This window comes from Danio aesculapii, chromosome 19, assembly GCF_903798145.1.
Source record: "Danio aesculapii chromosome 19, fDanAes4.1, whole genome shotgun sequence".
NCBI classification, from domain to species: Eukaryota; Metazoa; Chordata; class Actinopteri; order Cypriniformes; family Danionidae; genus Danio; species Danio aesculapii.
In genome coordinates this window covers 21,908,460-21,926,749 of record NC_079453.1, presented here as the reverse complement: position 1 = coordinate 21,926,749, position 18,290 = coordinate 21,908,460, and the positions used below count along the sequence as shown (strand labels likewise).

The window sequence follows — 18,290 nt, the reverse complement described above, 5'->3', positions numbered from 1 at the left end:
ATGAAATGTGGGTTTCTTAGTTTTCTAACACTAAAGGTGTCTCCCCCTTCTGTTTTCTGTCTAATAATAATGCGTTATGTTTATGACTTCACCCTACAGATATTGTCTTCATTATTAGATACAGAGGTATACAAATTATCACAATAAAGTAGCTTTATTTTATAAATTTTTATGATTTTAATAAGGATTATTTTAAATGGATTTATGATGTTAGTTTCCACATTATAGACTGAGCCATAAAGTTAAAGTTGGAATTATTGTCTCTCCTGAATTATTAACCTTATTAGGTTATTATTAACCTTAATTATTAGGTTATTCTTAGCCAATTCCCCAATTTCTGTTTAAAGGAAATATTTTAACACATTCTAAACATAATATATGTAGATATATATTTAATAACTCATTTCTAATAACTTTTATCCTTGCCTAATTTCTTTTATCCTTGCCATGAAGACAGTACAACATATTTTACTAGATATTTTTCAAGATACTAGTATCTTGCAATTTAAAGGCTTAATTGGGTTAATTATGTAAGTTAGGATAATTAGGAAAATTATTTTATAACAATGGTTTGTTCTGTAGACTATTGAAAAAAAAAAGCTTAAGGTGGCTAATAACCTTAATATGCTTTAAAAAAATAACTAGTATTATTTTAGCCAAAATAAAACAAATACGACTTTCTCCAGAAGAAGAAATATAAGAAATACAGTGAAAAATTCATTGGTCTGTTAAACATCATTTGGGAAATATTTGAAAATAAAAAGGACTAATAATTCTGACTTCAACTGTATGTAGAGGTCTCTCTCTCTTGTTTTTGTGTAAGAAAGTTCAATTCAAATGACCTTATGAGCCCATATTTTGAGTAGACTCTGGGAGCAGCACAATATTTGTCGTTCAAATGTTCTGTTTGTAGTATTTATGCTTACAAAACAGATTTTAAGATTGAAACGTAGGCAGATCAGGATGTGAAAGTTGGCAAGAAATATTGGGTGAAAATAAAACATAATGTCAATATAACTATTACGGAAATTGTATAGCTACCTTGCAAGTAAATTGTAGATGTATAAAGTAAAACAATGAAACACTATAATAAAACATAAATTAAGGGTGACACAGTGGTTAGCACTGTCGCCTCACAGCAAGAAGGTTGCAGGATCTAGTCTCGGCTGGGTCAGTTGACATTTCTGTGTGGAGTTTGCATGTTCTCCCCGTGCTCACGTGGGTTTTCCCCTACAGTCATGCCCTATAGGTGAATTGTGAATTGAATTGCCCTATAGGCTAAATTGGCCGTAGTGTACGTGAATGAGTGATTACATTCTCCAATGGAAAACGTGAAATGTGTCTTAAAGGGACAGTTCACACTCAATATTTTGTCACTGTTTACTCACCCTTCACTTGTTCCAAACCTGATTGAGTCTCTTTCTTCTGTTGAATACAAAATAACTATATTTTAAAACTATGTTTTAAAAAATGATGGAAAACGGTAACCATTGACTTCCATAGTATTGTTTTTCCTACTATGGAAGTCAGTGGTATTTTCCAACTTTGTTCTTGTTCTTCTTTTGTGTGCAACAGAAAAAAAGTAAATGGTGAGTATTTTTTTTTATTTTTGGGTGAATTATCCCTTTAATAAATCTTTCAAATATGCTAATATGCTCAAACACTTTGTTATTACTTATTATTTTAACATTTCTTATTATAAATGTTGAGAAAACTTGCGCTGTTTAATTTTGTTCAGGATGTTTAAATAAATACTTGAACTTAGATCATATAAAACTTACTTAAAATATCAAGTTGAATCTCATATAATATTAAAAAAACTGAAATATGATTATTTTATGTTAAATTAACTAACTTCATGACTTATTGATTAAATTATTTTACAGTGTAGAGTGTTCAAAAGAATAGCTTTTTTAGATTAATAAAGAATAAAATCTTCACCCAACTTTCGAATTTTATTATACTTTAGTGTAAAGATTAAAACAAAAATTAAAATACAAAAGATTAAATTATTCTTTTGTTGAAATGTTGAAGAAAGAAGTGTTGACTATCACAATCCACAATCAACCTATTAAAATCAAGAGTTCCAGAAAACTGTGTTATTAAAACTGTAATGTAATCTTGAACATGTATTCTTCCAATTTTTATCATTTGTAACCACAATTTCCTTTCGTATTTAGGCTCAGCGGCACATCACAGACCTGTACGAGGATCTCAGAGATGGACACAACCTCATCTCGCTGCTGGAGGTGCTGTCCGGAGAGACACTTGTAAGTAAACAATGGCGTCGAATCAGATTTTTCATCCACGACCCCACTCAAAACCTACTTCCAAACATCAAAATCTGAAATTCTGCTTCCGCAAGGCTATAACTTAACACAAGCCCCTCCTCTTCCTGTGTCCTTTTGCATCTTAAACCTTACAGATTGTGTTTAAATGAATTTACCCTTTAAATCTGCATCCGACTGTCTAGTTTTCTACTTTAACACCCTCAATGTCGTCTCATTCAGATTTGTTTTGCATGCTAGCGTGGCATTCAGATCTGTATGACCCGTGGACGTAACCACGCATACAGAAGCGTATTAATAGGAATGAATGTCCCCTCACATCTCCCCATCTCGATAAGCACTCCTACTGTGATTGTGTCTCTTTTTTGCATTGCGTCTCACTTCTTTTAACACATTAACACTCTTGACATTTTCTGCCTCAGTTTCAACTCTGCACCGGTTTGATCCCCTTGACCATTCCTTTTTCAACTTCCTGTTTGCTCACCTCTGCCCTGACCTTGACCCCTTTGCCTTTGCCTCTTCTCTTGCGATGCTCTTGCTGTGGTAGCCGAGGGAGCGAGACGTTGTCAGGAATTCGCGGTTGGTGAGTTGGGTCTGAAAATTTCCGGCTCGCCACCCTGGAAATAAAATAAAAAGGGTGTGGCATGTGTCACTGCCAGGGGAAATGTGTCGTGCATGATGTCACTTCCTTTGTCTTGTCGCTTGTTGGCAGTGCAGTCCTTCCCTTACGTATTCAATAAAAAAAGTTTATTATGGTATTATATGAATTGCTTAAAGGAACCTCCACTTTTTTAGAAAATAGGCTCATTTTATATGTCCTCTAGGGTTAAGTAGTTGAGTTTTAGCATTGTTTTAGCTGATCTCTAGGTCTGACGGGGCACTTTTAACGTAGCTTAGCATAAATTATTGAATTAATTTAGACCATTAGCATTGCATTTAACACTAGGGGCCCTATCATACACCTTGGTCTTGGTCTGCTATTTTCAGACCAACGCAACCCTAATTTTCCCATTTTGTGCCACGTTGTTTTAATAGTAAATCCATTTGTGCAGCTTTGTGGACTCATGGGTGTTCCTGTCTAGAAAGGAGGTGTGTTAGGCTGCATTGTTGGCGCATTACTGTTTTGAGGAACTAAAATGGACTGCACAATTGACCAGCTGCAAGCAGGTCTAAAGTCCAGTGCAGTGTGCGTTAGTTGTGCACCTTAAATGCGTACACATTGCTTAATACAAACAGGATGTACAGCAATACACAAATATCTTTACAAATGAAAAAGAATTAAAGGAATAAAATATTTAAAAAATATTAATTTCTACATAAATATAAAAACCACTGCCTCCGTGCCTTCATCTTAGGGGAGCTTTTTTCAGTTTATTCATGACACTTTGCATTTGTATAATGTTATTATCACTAGCAGTATTATTTATTTTGTGCATATTTATATTTGTTTTAATAAAAACAAGTTTAGATTTATCCACCTGTCAGGTTTTGAACCATATGGGGCATAGGACTTGTGTTTGGATATAACGCCACACTTTGTTATTATTGTTCATTTATTTGTTTGCTGGAAATTAGAACTGAATTTAGAAATAGTTGTGAAACTAAATTAAATATGTAGGCTAATGGATGTCTTCAGTGGAGTGCGTACAACACTGTTTCCTTATCCAGGAAAGTAAAGGAGTAAAGAGTAACAGTAAAGTAAAGAGAAAGTAAAGAGACCAAATGGAGGAGGCTCGTTCTTTATCCTCATGCTGCAGATGGTCTGTTTAACTGTATTTTTCACTAGTGAAGTGTTTATTTTTTCCTCTTACAAAGTCCGCCATGTAAAAAACAAATGCGCCATGGCGTGCCACAATTGACTCTTAAAGGAAATGGGAGATGAGATTGGCTTAATGTACGTTATGCTCAAAACATCCATAACTCATAACTGGCGCAAACCATATTTTTCCATCCTTAAAATAGCAAAAGTGGATTCAGACACGCCCTTAATGCTTTTGCACCATGCGCTTTAGACTTTGCACCTAGATCGTTTAAATAGAGCCCTATAGAACTACTGAGCTGGTCGTTTTGACCATTTTTAATTTTTGCAATTTAATAAATTTGTTGAAATAAAACACACATATCTATAATTCCCAGACTTTTACTAATTATGTGTATTTTTCCTAACGTTTTTATTTTATCAAAATGACAAAACACAAAAGAGTTGTGATTATTTTTACCTAAAACTACTATAGCGACATGAAGCGAGGTCAAAAATGACCTCATGATGTCTGCTACTTTTCTCTGACTTTCAATATGCTTGCCACTGTTGCCTAGCAACTTCCTGCTATCAAAAACATAACTTTCTGTTGGCAAAAACATAACTTGACCTAAGATATGTCTTTCAAAACAGCATATTCAGTGCCACAAAATAACCTTCTCCCCTCCTTAAGAAAGTTAAAATGAAAAGTTGCAGACATTCGCAAGTGGTCTAATGTAGATTAACTACATTAATAGGCTGTACTACCAAAAAGACTTTACATATTTTTAGGTGATGACTTAAATTAATATGATCACAGACACTCAAAGACTAATTTTAATACCTTAATAGAAGCTTTGAATGTAAATATGATGTGACAATATGACATCTTATATGAGAAAGGTCAGAATGACCGCTATGGTAATTCTAGTAGTTGTAGAATTCAGGTGGTTTTAGTGTTAAAAAAATGACCAAAGAGTTTAGATAATTTTCCTTTTTAAAGCTTGACTATTCTGTAACTATATTGAGTACTAAGACAGAGGGAACGTCAAAAGTTGCTATTTTCAAGGCTGATGTGGCTAGGTGCAATGATATTATGCAGCACGACTGCCACATGCTCCCTGTGCAAGCAGATAGTCATGTTGGAAGTTGCCTAGTTGGGGACTACTTTTAGGAGCTGTGCAATATCATTGTGCCTGCTGCAATCATGTTATAGCAGCAAATTTCTTTGATTATTATGCCAAAATGAGGTATAGTTCTTACCCATACCAGCCTAGAAAATAGCAACTTTTCATTGTCCGTCAGTCTTACACAATGTAACCACAGTTTTGTCAAGCATTAAATAGAAAAATTATTGAAACTCTTTGGTACTTTTTGAGTGCAATGCTAATGGTCTAATCCGATTCAATAATTTATGCTAAACTACGCTAAAAGTGGCCCCAGGAAATTGGCTGAATGAATTTCAAAATGGTTATACTCAGTTGTTTAGCTCTAGGGGTCTTGTAACATTAGCCTATTTCCAAAAAAAAGTGAAACGTTCCTTAAAAACTCCAAGGGTGGTTATTCAGTGATTCCATTTATTCATACATGTGATGGAATGTTTTGGAATGCATTGTCAGTGAACCATCGATTACAGGGTTTCAGGAATCTGTTGTATGCTAGTTTAGTATCCAACATCCATTTTAGTCATGCATCGATTCATGTCGATCCATTGAAAACCTAAGTGACATCATGCACTGCAAGCCAATAAGAGCCTGGCTCATTGGGCAGCTTAGCTTTTGATTGGCTAGTTATTGTAATGACTGATCGACATTGCATGTTCTTATTGTATGCTGGTGCATTTTGCCCACAGTTTGGTACAGTAAATGTTTTTACATTCAATTATGAAATAGAGAAGAAAATTGAGGTTGGAAAATGTCTGGTCCTTGACTTGAAATAATAATGTTATTATAAAGTGTAATGCAGTTGTCTTTGAAAGGTTAGTTCACCCTGAAATGAAAATTATGTCATTATTTCCTAATTCTCATGTCATCCCAATGTAGATTTTTTTATTCATCATTGGAAAATAAATGAAGATAATTTGAATGAAATCTCAGATGTTTATATCTCTCCATTGAAATTATATTCCACCAATACTCTAAAGGTTTGTATAGATACAAAAATGAAACCATTTGAGCAATTTAATTCATGCATTTTAATGAGATATAACCACTTTTTATAATGAACAGATTTATTTTATCATTTTTTTTTAAATAAAAATTTATTTTAGCCCTTTTTATATCAACTTTTATAAGTGGAAAAAAACTCACTTATCCTAAAACATCTCTAAGGATTTAAAAATGTCTTTATTTTTGTTCTGTAGATCAACTCATTTTTTATGGGTTTTGAACAAAATGGGAATGAATAAATGATGACAGAAGTTTCATTTTTCTGCAAATCTGAATATTATGCTGCACTTACTGCATTTATAAAGAAAATCAGCAGATAAATGTCAAATTTGTACTGTTTTGGTTTACTTTAGATCTGTGACTGGTCATTTTTGTCATCTGTTTTTGGTAACGTTTGAAAACAAATATTATATATTCATAAATATATATATACATTTTTAGATAATGTTCAGTTTTACATTTTTGTTTTTCAAAACAGACATTATTATAATATTTCCATATCAGTGCATCCCTGCTTTATTTCATTTGTTTAATTAATGTAATTTTTACTTTCCAATACATCTATAATCTCTCTCTTTCCATAATCGCATCTAATTATTTGAGAACTCATATTTCCTTTTTTAACCTCTCCTTTCGTTCATTTGTTTTCTTTTCAGCCCAGAGAGAAGGGTCGCATGCGCTTTCACAAACTACAAAATGTACAGATTGCACTGGACTTCCTCAAACATAGACAGGTAAGGAAAACTGCAAAACTATTTTTCCCCCTTTGGTTTTACTCTCTAGAATAAGGGGTGCAATAAAAAATCTAAACATGTAAAATACCAAATTATTAAAAAGCCAGTATTTATTTTTATTTTACAAAATTGCATTGTTTTTAAATGTATATACATTACAAGTTTTTTAAATGTACAGTATATACAAAATAGTTTACTTCTACATTCTACATAAAAAATAACATTTAAATTTTTTTTTTTTTAGCTGAAACCATGGTTGATTCTAAATCTGAAATCTGAAATTCTTGGTGATTCATGAAATTGAATTCAAAATTATTAGCCCTCCTGTGAGATATTTATTCTTTTTCAAATATTTCTCAAGTGATATTTAATGGAGCAAACAAATTTTCACAGTGTTTGCGATAATATTTTTTCTTCTGGAGAAAGTCTTATTTGATTTATTTCGGGTAGAATAAAACCAGTTTTAATTTAATTTAAACATTTTTAAGTTTACATTATTAGCCCCCTTAAGCAGTATTGTTTTTCGATTGTCTACAGAATAAACTATTATGTTTAGAAATGTGTTCTAAAAAATTCTTCTTTCTGTTAGGTGAAGTTTATTTATAAACTAGTTTCAAGAGGATCACGTGCTTATGATTGACCACGGCTAGACCCGCATTATCTATGACATGATTCTCCAATCAGATATTTCCTAAGTCACTATAAATAACCATAGTCTTCCTAGCACAGTCATCCTCATCTTGAAGAATCCCCCTTCCTCCCCCTTTCCTAGATTGGGTGGCACGGCGGCCCAGTGATTAGCCCTGTTGCCTCACAGCAAGAACATCACTGGTTATAATCCTTACTAGGCCAGTTGTTGTTTCTGTGTGGAGTTTACATATTCTCCCCATGCTCACATGGGTTTCCCTCAGGTTCCCTGATTTCCACCCACTGACTAAAGTAATGCGTCATAAGTAAATTGACAAAACCAAAATGGCCACTATTTTTCCCTCATAAAGCAATTCATTATTAGCCACAAACAAGTGGGGAAGTTCTTGGAAAACGCAATCTCCCCTCCCGCCCTACAAATGGTAGGAAGCCTAGGGCTCGAGGTTTTTTTTTGAGCTTTGGACTCTCTCCCGGGACAGCATGCCAAACAAGCTTATAATCAATCATTAGCTAAGTGTGAACTCTTAAAACCGAAATTGGGGAAAATTGATACAGTTGGTCTAATAATTCAAGTGGGCTAATAATTCTGACTTATATAAGACTCACTGTATATTTCTAACTGTATATAAGACTCCTGACAATAAATTCAAAAATTCATGTACCTGTACAAACTCCCAGCAGTCAATAGACTTGATGAAAACCCTGGCCTTATTTAAATTCTATGGTTAACACAGATCTCATCGTTCAACAGGTGAAACTGGTAAATATAAGAAATGACGACATCGCGGACGGAAATCCAAAACTGACCCTTGGGCTAATATGGACCATCATTCTTCACTTTCAGGTCTGTTTTTAACACTGCACTTATTCTGAGCAGACAAACCACAAGTTGTTCTTTATATGTCTTTGGCTTTGCTACACAGATTTACATTTAGATTTTAGACTCTCTGCTTGCTATTATTATTGCTGAAGTAAAACAGACATCCGTGTGGACTTGTGAAAGGGTTTAATGTTTCATCTGGCAGCACTGAATGTACCAAATATAAACCTCAGCCCACCCACAAAAAGACAGCAAAGTGTTGTGCTTTCACACTTGAGCACATGTGAAGTTGTGCATACATTTTCATTCATTAGAAAAATGTCAGACAAAACAATCAAGGGAACCAAGTGGAACTTTGTCTGATACAGATGGCTGGTTTTCTGTGCCAATGCGCTCTATTGTCTTCATGTTTCATAATGAGGAGACTGGAATGAATGTTAATGCTATTTTGTGAGAAATGAAGACTGAAGCATCCGTCTTTGAAGTCTATGGGGATTATGGGTTGGGACAGCGTCCATTTCGGTTGGTGATTCAGATGTTCCTTTAGGGAAGTGGAAGCAGGCACGCTGGCACGGTGGTTTGGTGACTCATTAGACTGCTGTTTTTGGTTGTGGGAATGCTTCTTAATTGTTTTCTTTTCCTTCAATGGTTTTAAAAAGTACTTATCTTGGCACAAAAGCTTGTAAAGTTTTGAATTGGTCATTTTACACAGGATGGTTGTAGATGTATTATTGACAAGGCCATTTTTTTTGCGACAAAGTACACTGAAAAAAAAATTCATTGGATTTACTATTTTTTTTAAGGAAGTGGTTCCAGACAATTTATATGGGCTGAATGTAAACAAACAAATTAAATTTAGTAATGTTTAACTCAATTTGTTTGTTAAAATTTAGCCCATATATATTTGCAACCACTTAAAAACTGTTAGTAAATCCAACGTATCATCACAGAGACAAAAAGGTTGCTGCAGAACTGTCTGTTTTTCACCACCATAACAAACTGTTAAATGAAAATGTGCTGTTTATTTGATAAATATATAAAAAAATTCAAAAACATTCGGGACACAATGCTGCTTAAAAATTATGCTATATATATATATATATAGCATCATTGTGTCCTGAATGTTTTTTAATTCTTTTTTAAAGTTTAAAAAGTATTTGATAAAGATTTATAAGCCATAAAGTGAATTAAAAGATAAAGATGAAAAGTATTTGAATATAATTCAAAACACTCAGATGCATTGCACCCTGAGTCTGAAAATTTTGTACGTTAAATAATAAATACAACCTCACGCCTCATGTCACATTTACACTTCTTTCGAAACTTTCGTTTGTGATAAAAACATGAAAATAAATGGATTAGTTTAGATTTTCTTAACAAGCATTTGAGAGGTGTTTTGACAATTCAGAGCCACCATGTGTCTCTGTGTGTGTGTCCTTACCTTTCTGTTTAGGATTAATTCAATTCAGTGGACACAATATGTTCTCTTTCTTTTTCTTTTTTGAAGAGAGAAGAGAAAACAAACATCACTGTGTGAAGATATGTTTATGATTGCTTTTCTTTTTAAAAAAATATTTCATTAATAATTTTTAGGATATCAAATACAAAAAAATCCACACAAAATTTTAAAACTCATTGCACAAAAACCTTAAGTCACAAGTGACAATCAAATTAGAATAGAAGAAGAAGTAAAAATATTAAATGCAAATATATCTATAGAAACAGTGATTTTTAAGTGTATTGCAAAATGTTAGAATATTTATAAACAAATATATTTTGACAGTACAGTGTGTATTCTCTGGAAGTTCTTTCAGCATGGTTTACACAATTCAACTTTCTGGTAGAAATTTAAGTGAAGTACTACATGCATTCATTTTCCTTCGACTTAGTCTCTATTTCAGAGGTCTGAACCACCATTAATTGAGAGGAATGAACCGCCAATTATTCTGGCATATGTTTTACGCAGCGGATGCCCTTTCAAGCTGCAACCCAGTACTAGGAAACACCCATACACTCTCACATTCACACTCACTCATACACTACGGCCATTTTTGTTTACCTAATTCACTTATAGCACATGTCTTTGGACTGTGGGGGACACCGGAGCACCTGGAGGAGACCCACACGAACACGAAGAACTAGCGAACACGAGAACATGCAAACTCCACACAGAAATGCCAACTGGCCCAGCCGGGACTCAAACCAGCCACCTTCTTGCGGTGAGGCGACAGTGATAACCACTGAGCCACCCTGCCACCTCTGAAGGACTACAAAGGATTACTATTATTTTTAAATGTACAGCATGTGAGCTTCAGCGAAAGCATGCGTCATTGATCCCAGTAACTCACAGTAGGTTTGTCCTAAAAGATTTATAAGTTATATAATTATATAAAAGCATTTTTGGTTCAGTTTGATAATGCCATTTTGTAGTTATGACAGACGTTCATGATTGAATTGTCGAGCTCGCAGTTAGTACAAAATATTAGTAAAAAGAAATATTCAAAAGGCATTGAAATATATATATACTGCATTGAAAAGAACCTTAAATGACCCCCTTGGCTCTAGTAAAGCTGGCGTTTGAGGGCGGAGGACGTGCTTCCATATCTGACTCACTGTGTACATCCTTAAAATGCGGATTTAGAGGTTTAAACCAGACCAGACTTCCCTACAAAACTCTTAGAATAGGAGGAAACTTGATTTTAGTCGTTGAGCGGTTGTTACCCAAAGGGGAATCCTGACGATGAGTCACCAGCGAAACGAACACATGCAAAATCACAGACTAAATCTTCAACAAGCCTTTTATTATAACTGCATCTTATGATCACTGCTAACCACAGTATTTGTCCATAGTATCTTGGCAACGTTGTTGATATTTTCCTAACAAGCTTAAATTATAAACTGCCATGGTTTCACTGAGCATCAAAGGTTGTTTTTTTTACATCACTTGGAAATGTTAGACGTTAATGTATATTTTCAACTGTAAGATTAAAAATCTGTTGAAAGAGTTAAAAATAGGATTTACTAACTTTAACTGCTTTAGCTGTAAATTTAGGCAGAATTATAAATATTTTATAATATTCTACAATATGTTGATTGTTTTTTCTATTCAAATCTACTTCATTATAAAATATATTTAGCTTTAGTTTAGATTTAAAGTTGTAATTGTAGTTTCCAAATTTATTTTACCCTATTGTTTTACATAATATGGCTTCTTTGCAGTTTGCAGTTATTTAAAGTTGTGTTAAGTCTGAAAAATAAATACTTTGTTTTTATTAAAACCATGTTTGCAATGTTTCCTTTTTATTATGAGTTATAGTCACTTAATAAAATGTGTTTAGTTTATTTCAGATAATACATCATCTATTTATCAAAACCATATTTATTTTTTGTGGCTGGAATGGCATCTGCTGCATAAAAACATATGCTAGAGTAATTGGTGGTTCATTGCACTGTGGCGTATATTTACTATATTTACATTGACATAATATATTTTAGTTATGTTTTTCGGAGGTTATAGTTTATAGATATATCTAAGCTGTTATTTGTTCTCCTAATAATGAATAATTTGTTGTATTATAACTATTTCCAGTACACTGTTGTGAAGCATTTTTTTTTTTTCACAAGATTATGCAAAAGTATAGTAAAACTAAGTAATAAAAAAATTCTAAAATTACATTTTACTATTGCAGTTGTGATTAACTAATTTGTGTTTATTTATTTATTTATTTATTTATTTATTTTTACTCTGTTACTATTCAGTTATAGTTCATTATTACTATATTTAGCTGTTAGTTCTTTTGCAGATTTGTTTAATTTAAACAATTACAGTTTTATGTAAAAAATAACTTACAAAATAACGATATTATTACATTTAACTTCAACAGTAGTAACAGTTTCTAAAAAATGTTTAATCCTGGTATATTATATAATACACGATTTAAAGTGAACCATATTGTTTTGTTCTGTCCTCCATTGTTCCACCAGATCTCCGATATCCAGGTGAACGGTCAGTCAGATGACATGACCGCCAAGGAGAAGCTGCTCTTGTGGTCTCAGAGAATGGTGGAGGGCTACCAGGGCCTGCGCTGTGACAACTTCACTACCAGCTGGAGAGATGGCAAACTCTTCAACGCCATCATCCATAAACACAGGTACAGAAATGTAAAATGTAAAAAAAAGGAAATAAGCTCTTTGACCTGTTGCTTATTGGTTAGAACACTTTGTCTAAACATATAAATCCATGGTGCTCATGAAAAGAGGCAGAATTTCAAGAGAAAATCTGCACATACAGTTGAAGTCAAAATTATTTGCCCTCCTGTCATTTTTTTTTCTTTTTCAATTATTTTCCAAATTATGTTTAACAGCAAGTAATTTTTCACAGTATTTCCTGTAATATTATTTTCTTCTTCTTCTTCGTCTTCTTCTTTTTCTTCTTCTTCTTCTTCTTCTTCTTCTTCTTCTTCTTCTTATATTATTATTATTATTATTATTATTATTATTATTATTATTATTATTATTATTATTATTATATAATCTTATATATTATTATTGGTTTTATTTTGGCTAGAAGAAAAACAGTTTTTCTTTTTATTTAACTATTTTAAGGTCAATATTATTAGCCCCCTTAAGCATTTTTTTTGATTGTTTACATAACAAACTGTTATGTTTAGAAATGTGCTAAAACATCTTCTTTCCATTAAACAGAATTTAGGGGAAAAATATACATGGGGGCTAATAATTGAAGAGGACTAATAATTCTGATTTCAACCGTAAATAAATAAAAGCTGTATAGTAATCCTAGTGCAGTGACGTAAGAAATACTTGACATAGACCTCTATTTTTTGGCATCTAGCAGACATGCCTGTTTATGAAGTTCATCTCCAGACTTGCTAGCTTCTCTGCTTTGTCAATCACAAACCCCTTCTGCCACTTGTCGAGTCTATAATTTATGCTCAAATTCCTGGCTTTTACCAAGTGCCGTTTGACAAAAAACAAGATCGGTCATGTTACAGATTTACTGACCTCTTTTAGTTGCCATTTAGACTAATTGGTTTCTTCAAATACCCTATTTTACTTTGGAAATGCTGCTGTTCTGATTGAATATAGACCAACTGAAATGCCAACTTTTGAAAATTGAGGCATGGCTATCCACAATTGTGAATGTGATTGGTCTTCTGGACTAAGGCCTATTGTTTTCCGTGATTTGTCAAGCCTCTCTCACGTGACCATTACAAAAGCAGTAGACTGCAAGTATGTATTCTGGCAAAATAGGTGCATACCTAGTCAGCATGAATGATGTAGTGTAGACCAAAGTTATTATAGTTTTGCGATACTCTTTTTAAATTTGCTGTACATTTCAGTTTAGTTTTAGCTCATTTTGTTAGTTTTAGTTTTTATTTTGTGAACACATTTCTATTTTCTTTTTATATAATAAGTTTTAATCACTCATTATCCTTTGGCTTAGTCGCCACAGTGGAATGAACCACCATAATTAGTTTTAGTTTGAATAATTTTAGCACAGACAGTGTGGACCAAAGCCAAGTTTATGAAGCTTATGTTAACTCTTGTGTAAACCTTTTAGTATCAAAAATACAAATAATAGTTTAAACAGACCCGGAAGCCAAAATCACACAAATCAACTTGCAAATAAAAGTAAAAACTGTAAAGAAATAAGACAAGCTTCTTCATATTAAAAATCTTATAATCAAGCAGGATTAAGTTCAAGTATGCTTGAACTGACAGAAGAGTTTGAAAGCTGAATCCTGTGATGAGGGCATAAATGATGTAGTGTGGATCAAATTTATTATAGTTTTGCTAGACTCTTTTTAAATTTGCTGTACAATTCAGTTTAGTTTTAGTTCATTTTGTTAGTTTTAGTTTTTATTTTGTGAACACATTTCTAATTCCTTTTATGTAATTAGATTTACTCACTCATTATCCTTTGGCTTCGTCGCCACAACTGAATGAAACACCCATAATTAGTTTTAGTTTGAATCATTTTAACACATGCATTTTAACACATGCAAAGCAAGGTTTACAAAGCTTATGTTACCTCTTGTGTAAACCTTTTAGTATCAAAAATACAAATAATAGTTTAAACAGACCCGGAAGCCAAAAATACACAAATGCAACTTGCAAATAAAAGTAAATATTATAAGAAATGAAGACAAGCTTCTTCATATTAAAGATCTTAGTTTACCTTTTTTTAGCAAATGTAGAAAATGTGTTTTCTCTGTAAAAGTGCCATCAGGTACTTTTCTAAAAAGCCTTAGGTCATGTTTTCCACCACAGAATGAATGCTTATTAATTCTAAAAATGGTTATTATTTTTGGTATTTATACTTTATTTTAGTTAATTTGTCAGTGACTGTTGTTACTTTTGTTTTTTTATTTATTTTTTATTATCAAAACAAAAACTAAGACTAAAACTATTGGTCAAAATACATTTAAATTTTCATTTACTTTCAATTTCATTTGGAGATCCTTTCGTTAAAACACAACAAAAACACCAATCTGGATGTTTTTTTTTTTTTTTTTTTTTTGTTATTCCCAAACGTTGTTTTAAAATTAAAACTCACTGGTTTAAACAGCACTTTTAAACACATATATTTTGTTATAATTATGCCTTGCATCCACATTATGCCAGCATCTTCAACCCACCAAAATCGAACATTTTGAAAATGTTAAAGATCTTAATGTTCTAGTTTGAAAACACTGGTGTTTCATTTCAGTAGACAGACTGGCACACAAACTTTTGAAAATGGAGGCATGGCTATCCACAGTCGCATTCTGATTGATCTTTTAGACTATTGCGTATCATTTGCTGATTTCATCAAGTTCCAAGAGCATGAATGGTCACTTATCATGTGTTTTAGGCTATATAGATTAAGATAGTTTTTCTGAAATGAAAAAAAAACATCATTTTGAAATAAAAATGCACTAGTGTAAATGACACTCTAATTTACACAATTTGCCGCCAAACATGGTACTCTTGACACTCGCTGACCTATTTAAACCTTGACACAAAAACATCTCAACATAACCAAATTCACCTGCTTTCACGTCAAATCATGCAGGATTAAGTTCAAATATGCTTGAATTGCCAGAAGAGTTTGAAAGCTGAATCCTGTGATGAGGGCGTGTTGGATCTAAAAGTATTCCCAGAGGGTGTGTTTTTATCATTCACCGAGCAGCTGCATAGCTCAGGTTCACCGTATTACCTTCCAGAGGACTCTGAGATTTGAGCAAATAAGAAGCAGTTTATCTTCACTCTCTCCTGAAACTTAGATCTAAACATTTTATTTTCAACTTACTGTAGTATGCCATCGGGACACTCAACAGAGCACATCGGACTTGCTTGAAGTTTTCAAAACTTAATGCAACGTGACACAAAATGGAGGTGTTTTTTTTTCCTTTTCTTTTTTCCTGGACTGTGAAACCAGATAACCGCTGATTCACTGAGCAAGAGTACTGGATCTGAACTCATGTTTCAAAGAATGTGAAATTGATTCATTCCACCCAACACGATGTTCAGTCTCAAGAAGTTCCGCTCTAAGAAGAAGAATCGCAGCAGCTCCTCCAGCCATGGATCGGTCAGTGACCTGGAGGATCGGGTGGTCATGCTTTGTGAAGATGTACCTTCAGAGGCTTCCTTTGACTCGGGTCAGGGGTCCATCAGCCCCGGTGCTCGCTCAAGTGGTGGATCCCAAAGCGGAGATCTTGAACACGGCATAGAACGAAGGCTTTCCAACCTAAACAGAGATGGGTTTTCTTACAGGAAGGTGTTTGTTTCGGATGCCGAGCTTCCCTGGAGCCAGCCATGCTACCTGCTCAGCCAGACAGTCCATCAGCCGTATGAGTGCTCTGCTTTTAGATGTTTTGTTCAGATTTGGTATCTGATTTTGTGTGTTTTATTTTTGTTTGAAAAAAAATCCAAAGTGTACACTACAAAAATAATTTTCCTTACTGGACTTTTACATGTCCGCAGGAGGCTGAAGAGCCTGTGTGCGCATGCACTGTAATATTGAGCTGTAATTGTTTTTTGGCACCTTGACTGCTGTCGAGTGAGTAGTTAGTCACATAATATAGAGGCTTTTATTTAAATCCTGTGAAGAGGAATCCATCTTGCCTTCACCTGCCCAGGCACTGGCACCAGTGTTTACATAGCCTCCAGGTTTGGCCAAGCAGTTAAATATATGATCTGCAAAGTATGAATGCAAATGAGATCCCAGAGAATTTTGTAAAGGTTTATAGTTCATAGTTTTTTTGTTTGCTGACATGGAAATTACTTCATTAACAATGAATACATTGTTTCATACATTTTTAATTCAATTTTAAAAACAGGCTGGTTATCCTTAGTACATAGAATATTTGTTCCTGATCATTGTTCCTTTCTAGAGTCGAATTTCCATTAGTAAACATCTTTAGTAAATCGTTTTGTTTGCTGTCTTTCATTGTAGGCCCAATTTGATCGACATGAATAAGGTGTACAGACAGACCAACCTGGAGAATCTGGAGCAGGCCTTCAGCATAGCAGAGAGAGACTTGGGCGTCACACGCCTGTTGGATCCTGAAGGTAAACAAAGGGAGAAGAGCCCTCTCAATGTGTTTTAATTCATACTTGTCATGATAAATATTGGAGAGCTTAGGGAATCTTAATGGGTTTAATGGACATGTGGGGTTTTATTTTGCCTATACAAGGGTGGTCTCTAGCAAAGTCTTAGTCTGGTAAAATACAAATGTAAAAAATAGAACAATAAATATAGTTTCTTAGTATTAGCTTGTGGCTGGAAGAGCATCTTCTGCTTAAAACATATGCTGGAATAGTTGGCAGTTTATTTCGTTGTGGTGACCCCTGATAAATAAGGACTAACCTGAAGGAAAATGAATAATTGAATGAATGAACAATAAATATATAATTGTATGAATTGTTCTGAATTGAAAAGTCCACACCACACTTATAATTATAACATTGCAGAAAAATGTTTTTAAATGATAAATATATTGACAGTCAATCATAACCCATGACATCCATCCATAACGTGATTATAAGGCTATTATACATAATTAATCTGCTGTCCACTCTTAAAATAAACAGAATTTTGTGGAGCAAATATAGTTATTTTGATCACTATCATTTTGGTTTGAACAGGCCTTTAGTAAGTAATCACTAGGCCCAGACAGAATCTGGGGGCAGTTTTTGCTACTTCTGCACAGAATTTTGTAAAAAATCTGTGGATTTATGCGAAATGATTTAGACTTAAAAACTTATTATATGAAATAAAAAATAATACATTTTTAACTTTAATGTTTACAATGCTAATCCTATTAGATCCACTTATTTGATAAACAAAGCAAGTCTCTCATATAACTGACTTATACTTTACAAACTCTATTGTAAATAAATTCTATGAACATTTTCATATTGGTCAATAATATTACTGAAATTAATTAAAAAACTGATAAAATACACATTTATACACATTTACACAAGTAAATAAATAGACTTATTGATGGGCTAAAAATCTGCGTATATCTGCGGATTTCTGATTGCGCAGATCCCGTGTGGGTCTAGTTATTACTAAGCTATTTTCTGTATTATTTTCCAAGACATAAATACAACTAATAAAACTAGCATTTGAACAGTGTAGTATATATTAATGTTTTATTTTCTCTTTCTGCAGATGTGGATGTACCACATCCAGACGAGAAGTCCATCATCACATACGTGTCCTCTTTGTATGATGTCATGCCAAGAGTCCCTGACGTCCGCGATGGAGTCAAGGCCAACGTGGGTGTTTTGAAAATACAAAATATCTGTATTCACAGTATTCATATCATGTGATTCTATTTATTTACACTTTAGTATTGCATTTTTTAACCTGGATCTCTACCC

The 18,290-nt window shown here is 33.4% G+C and overlaps 1 protein-coding gene across 18 annotated transcripts in view; it reads left to right on the top strand.

The window, feature by feature from the left end:
* The window catches only part of pleca (plectin a), a 239,793-nt gene that overhangs the window by 177,396 nt on the left and 44,107 nt on the right, over positions 1-18,290 (top strand). For 17 of the 18 annotated variants that reach the window (XM_056479230.1, XM_056479231.1, XM_056479229.1 and 14 more), the window contains 6 exons: positions 2,181-2,270; positions 6,851-6,928; positions 8,328-8,420; positions 12,381-12,547; positions 16,855-16,970; positions 18,079-18,185. In XM_056479230.1, coding sequence (XP_056335205.1) covers positions 2,181-2,270; positions 6,851-6,928; positions 8,328-8,420; positions 12,381-12,547; positions 16,855-16,970; positions 18,079-18,185 — 651 coding nt within the window. Of the gene's footprint in view, positions 1-2,180; positions 2,271-6,850; positions 6,929-8,327; positions 8,421-12,380; positions 12,548-15,906; positions 16,248-16,854; positions 16,971-18,078; positions 18,186-18,290 lie in introns of those variants that run through there. The other variant, XM_056479247.1, reaches the window with a different exon arrangement.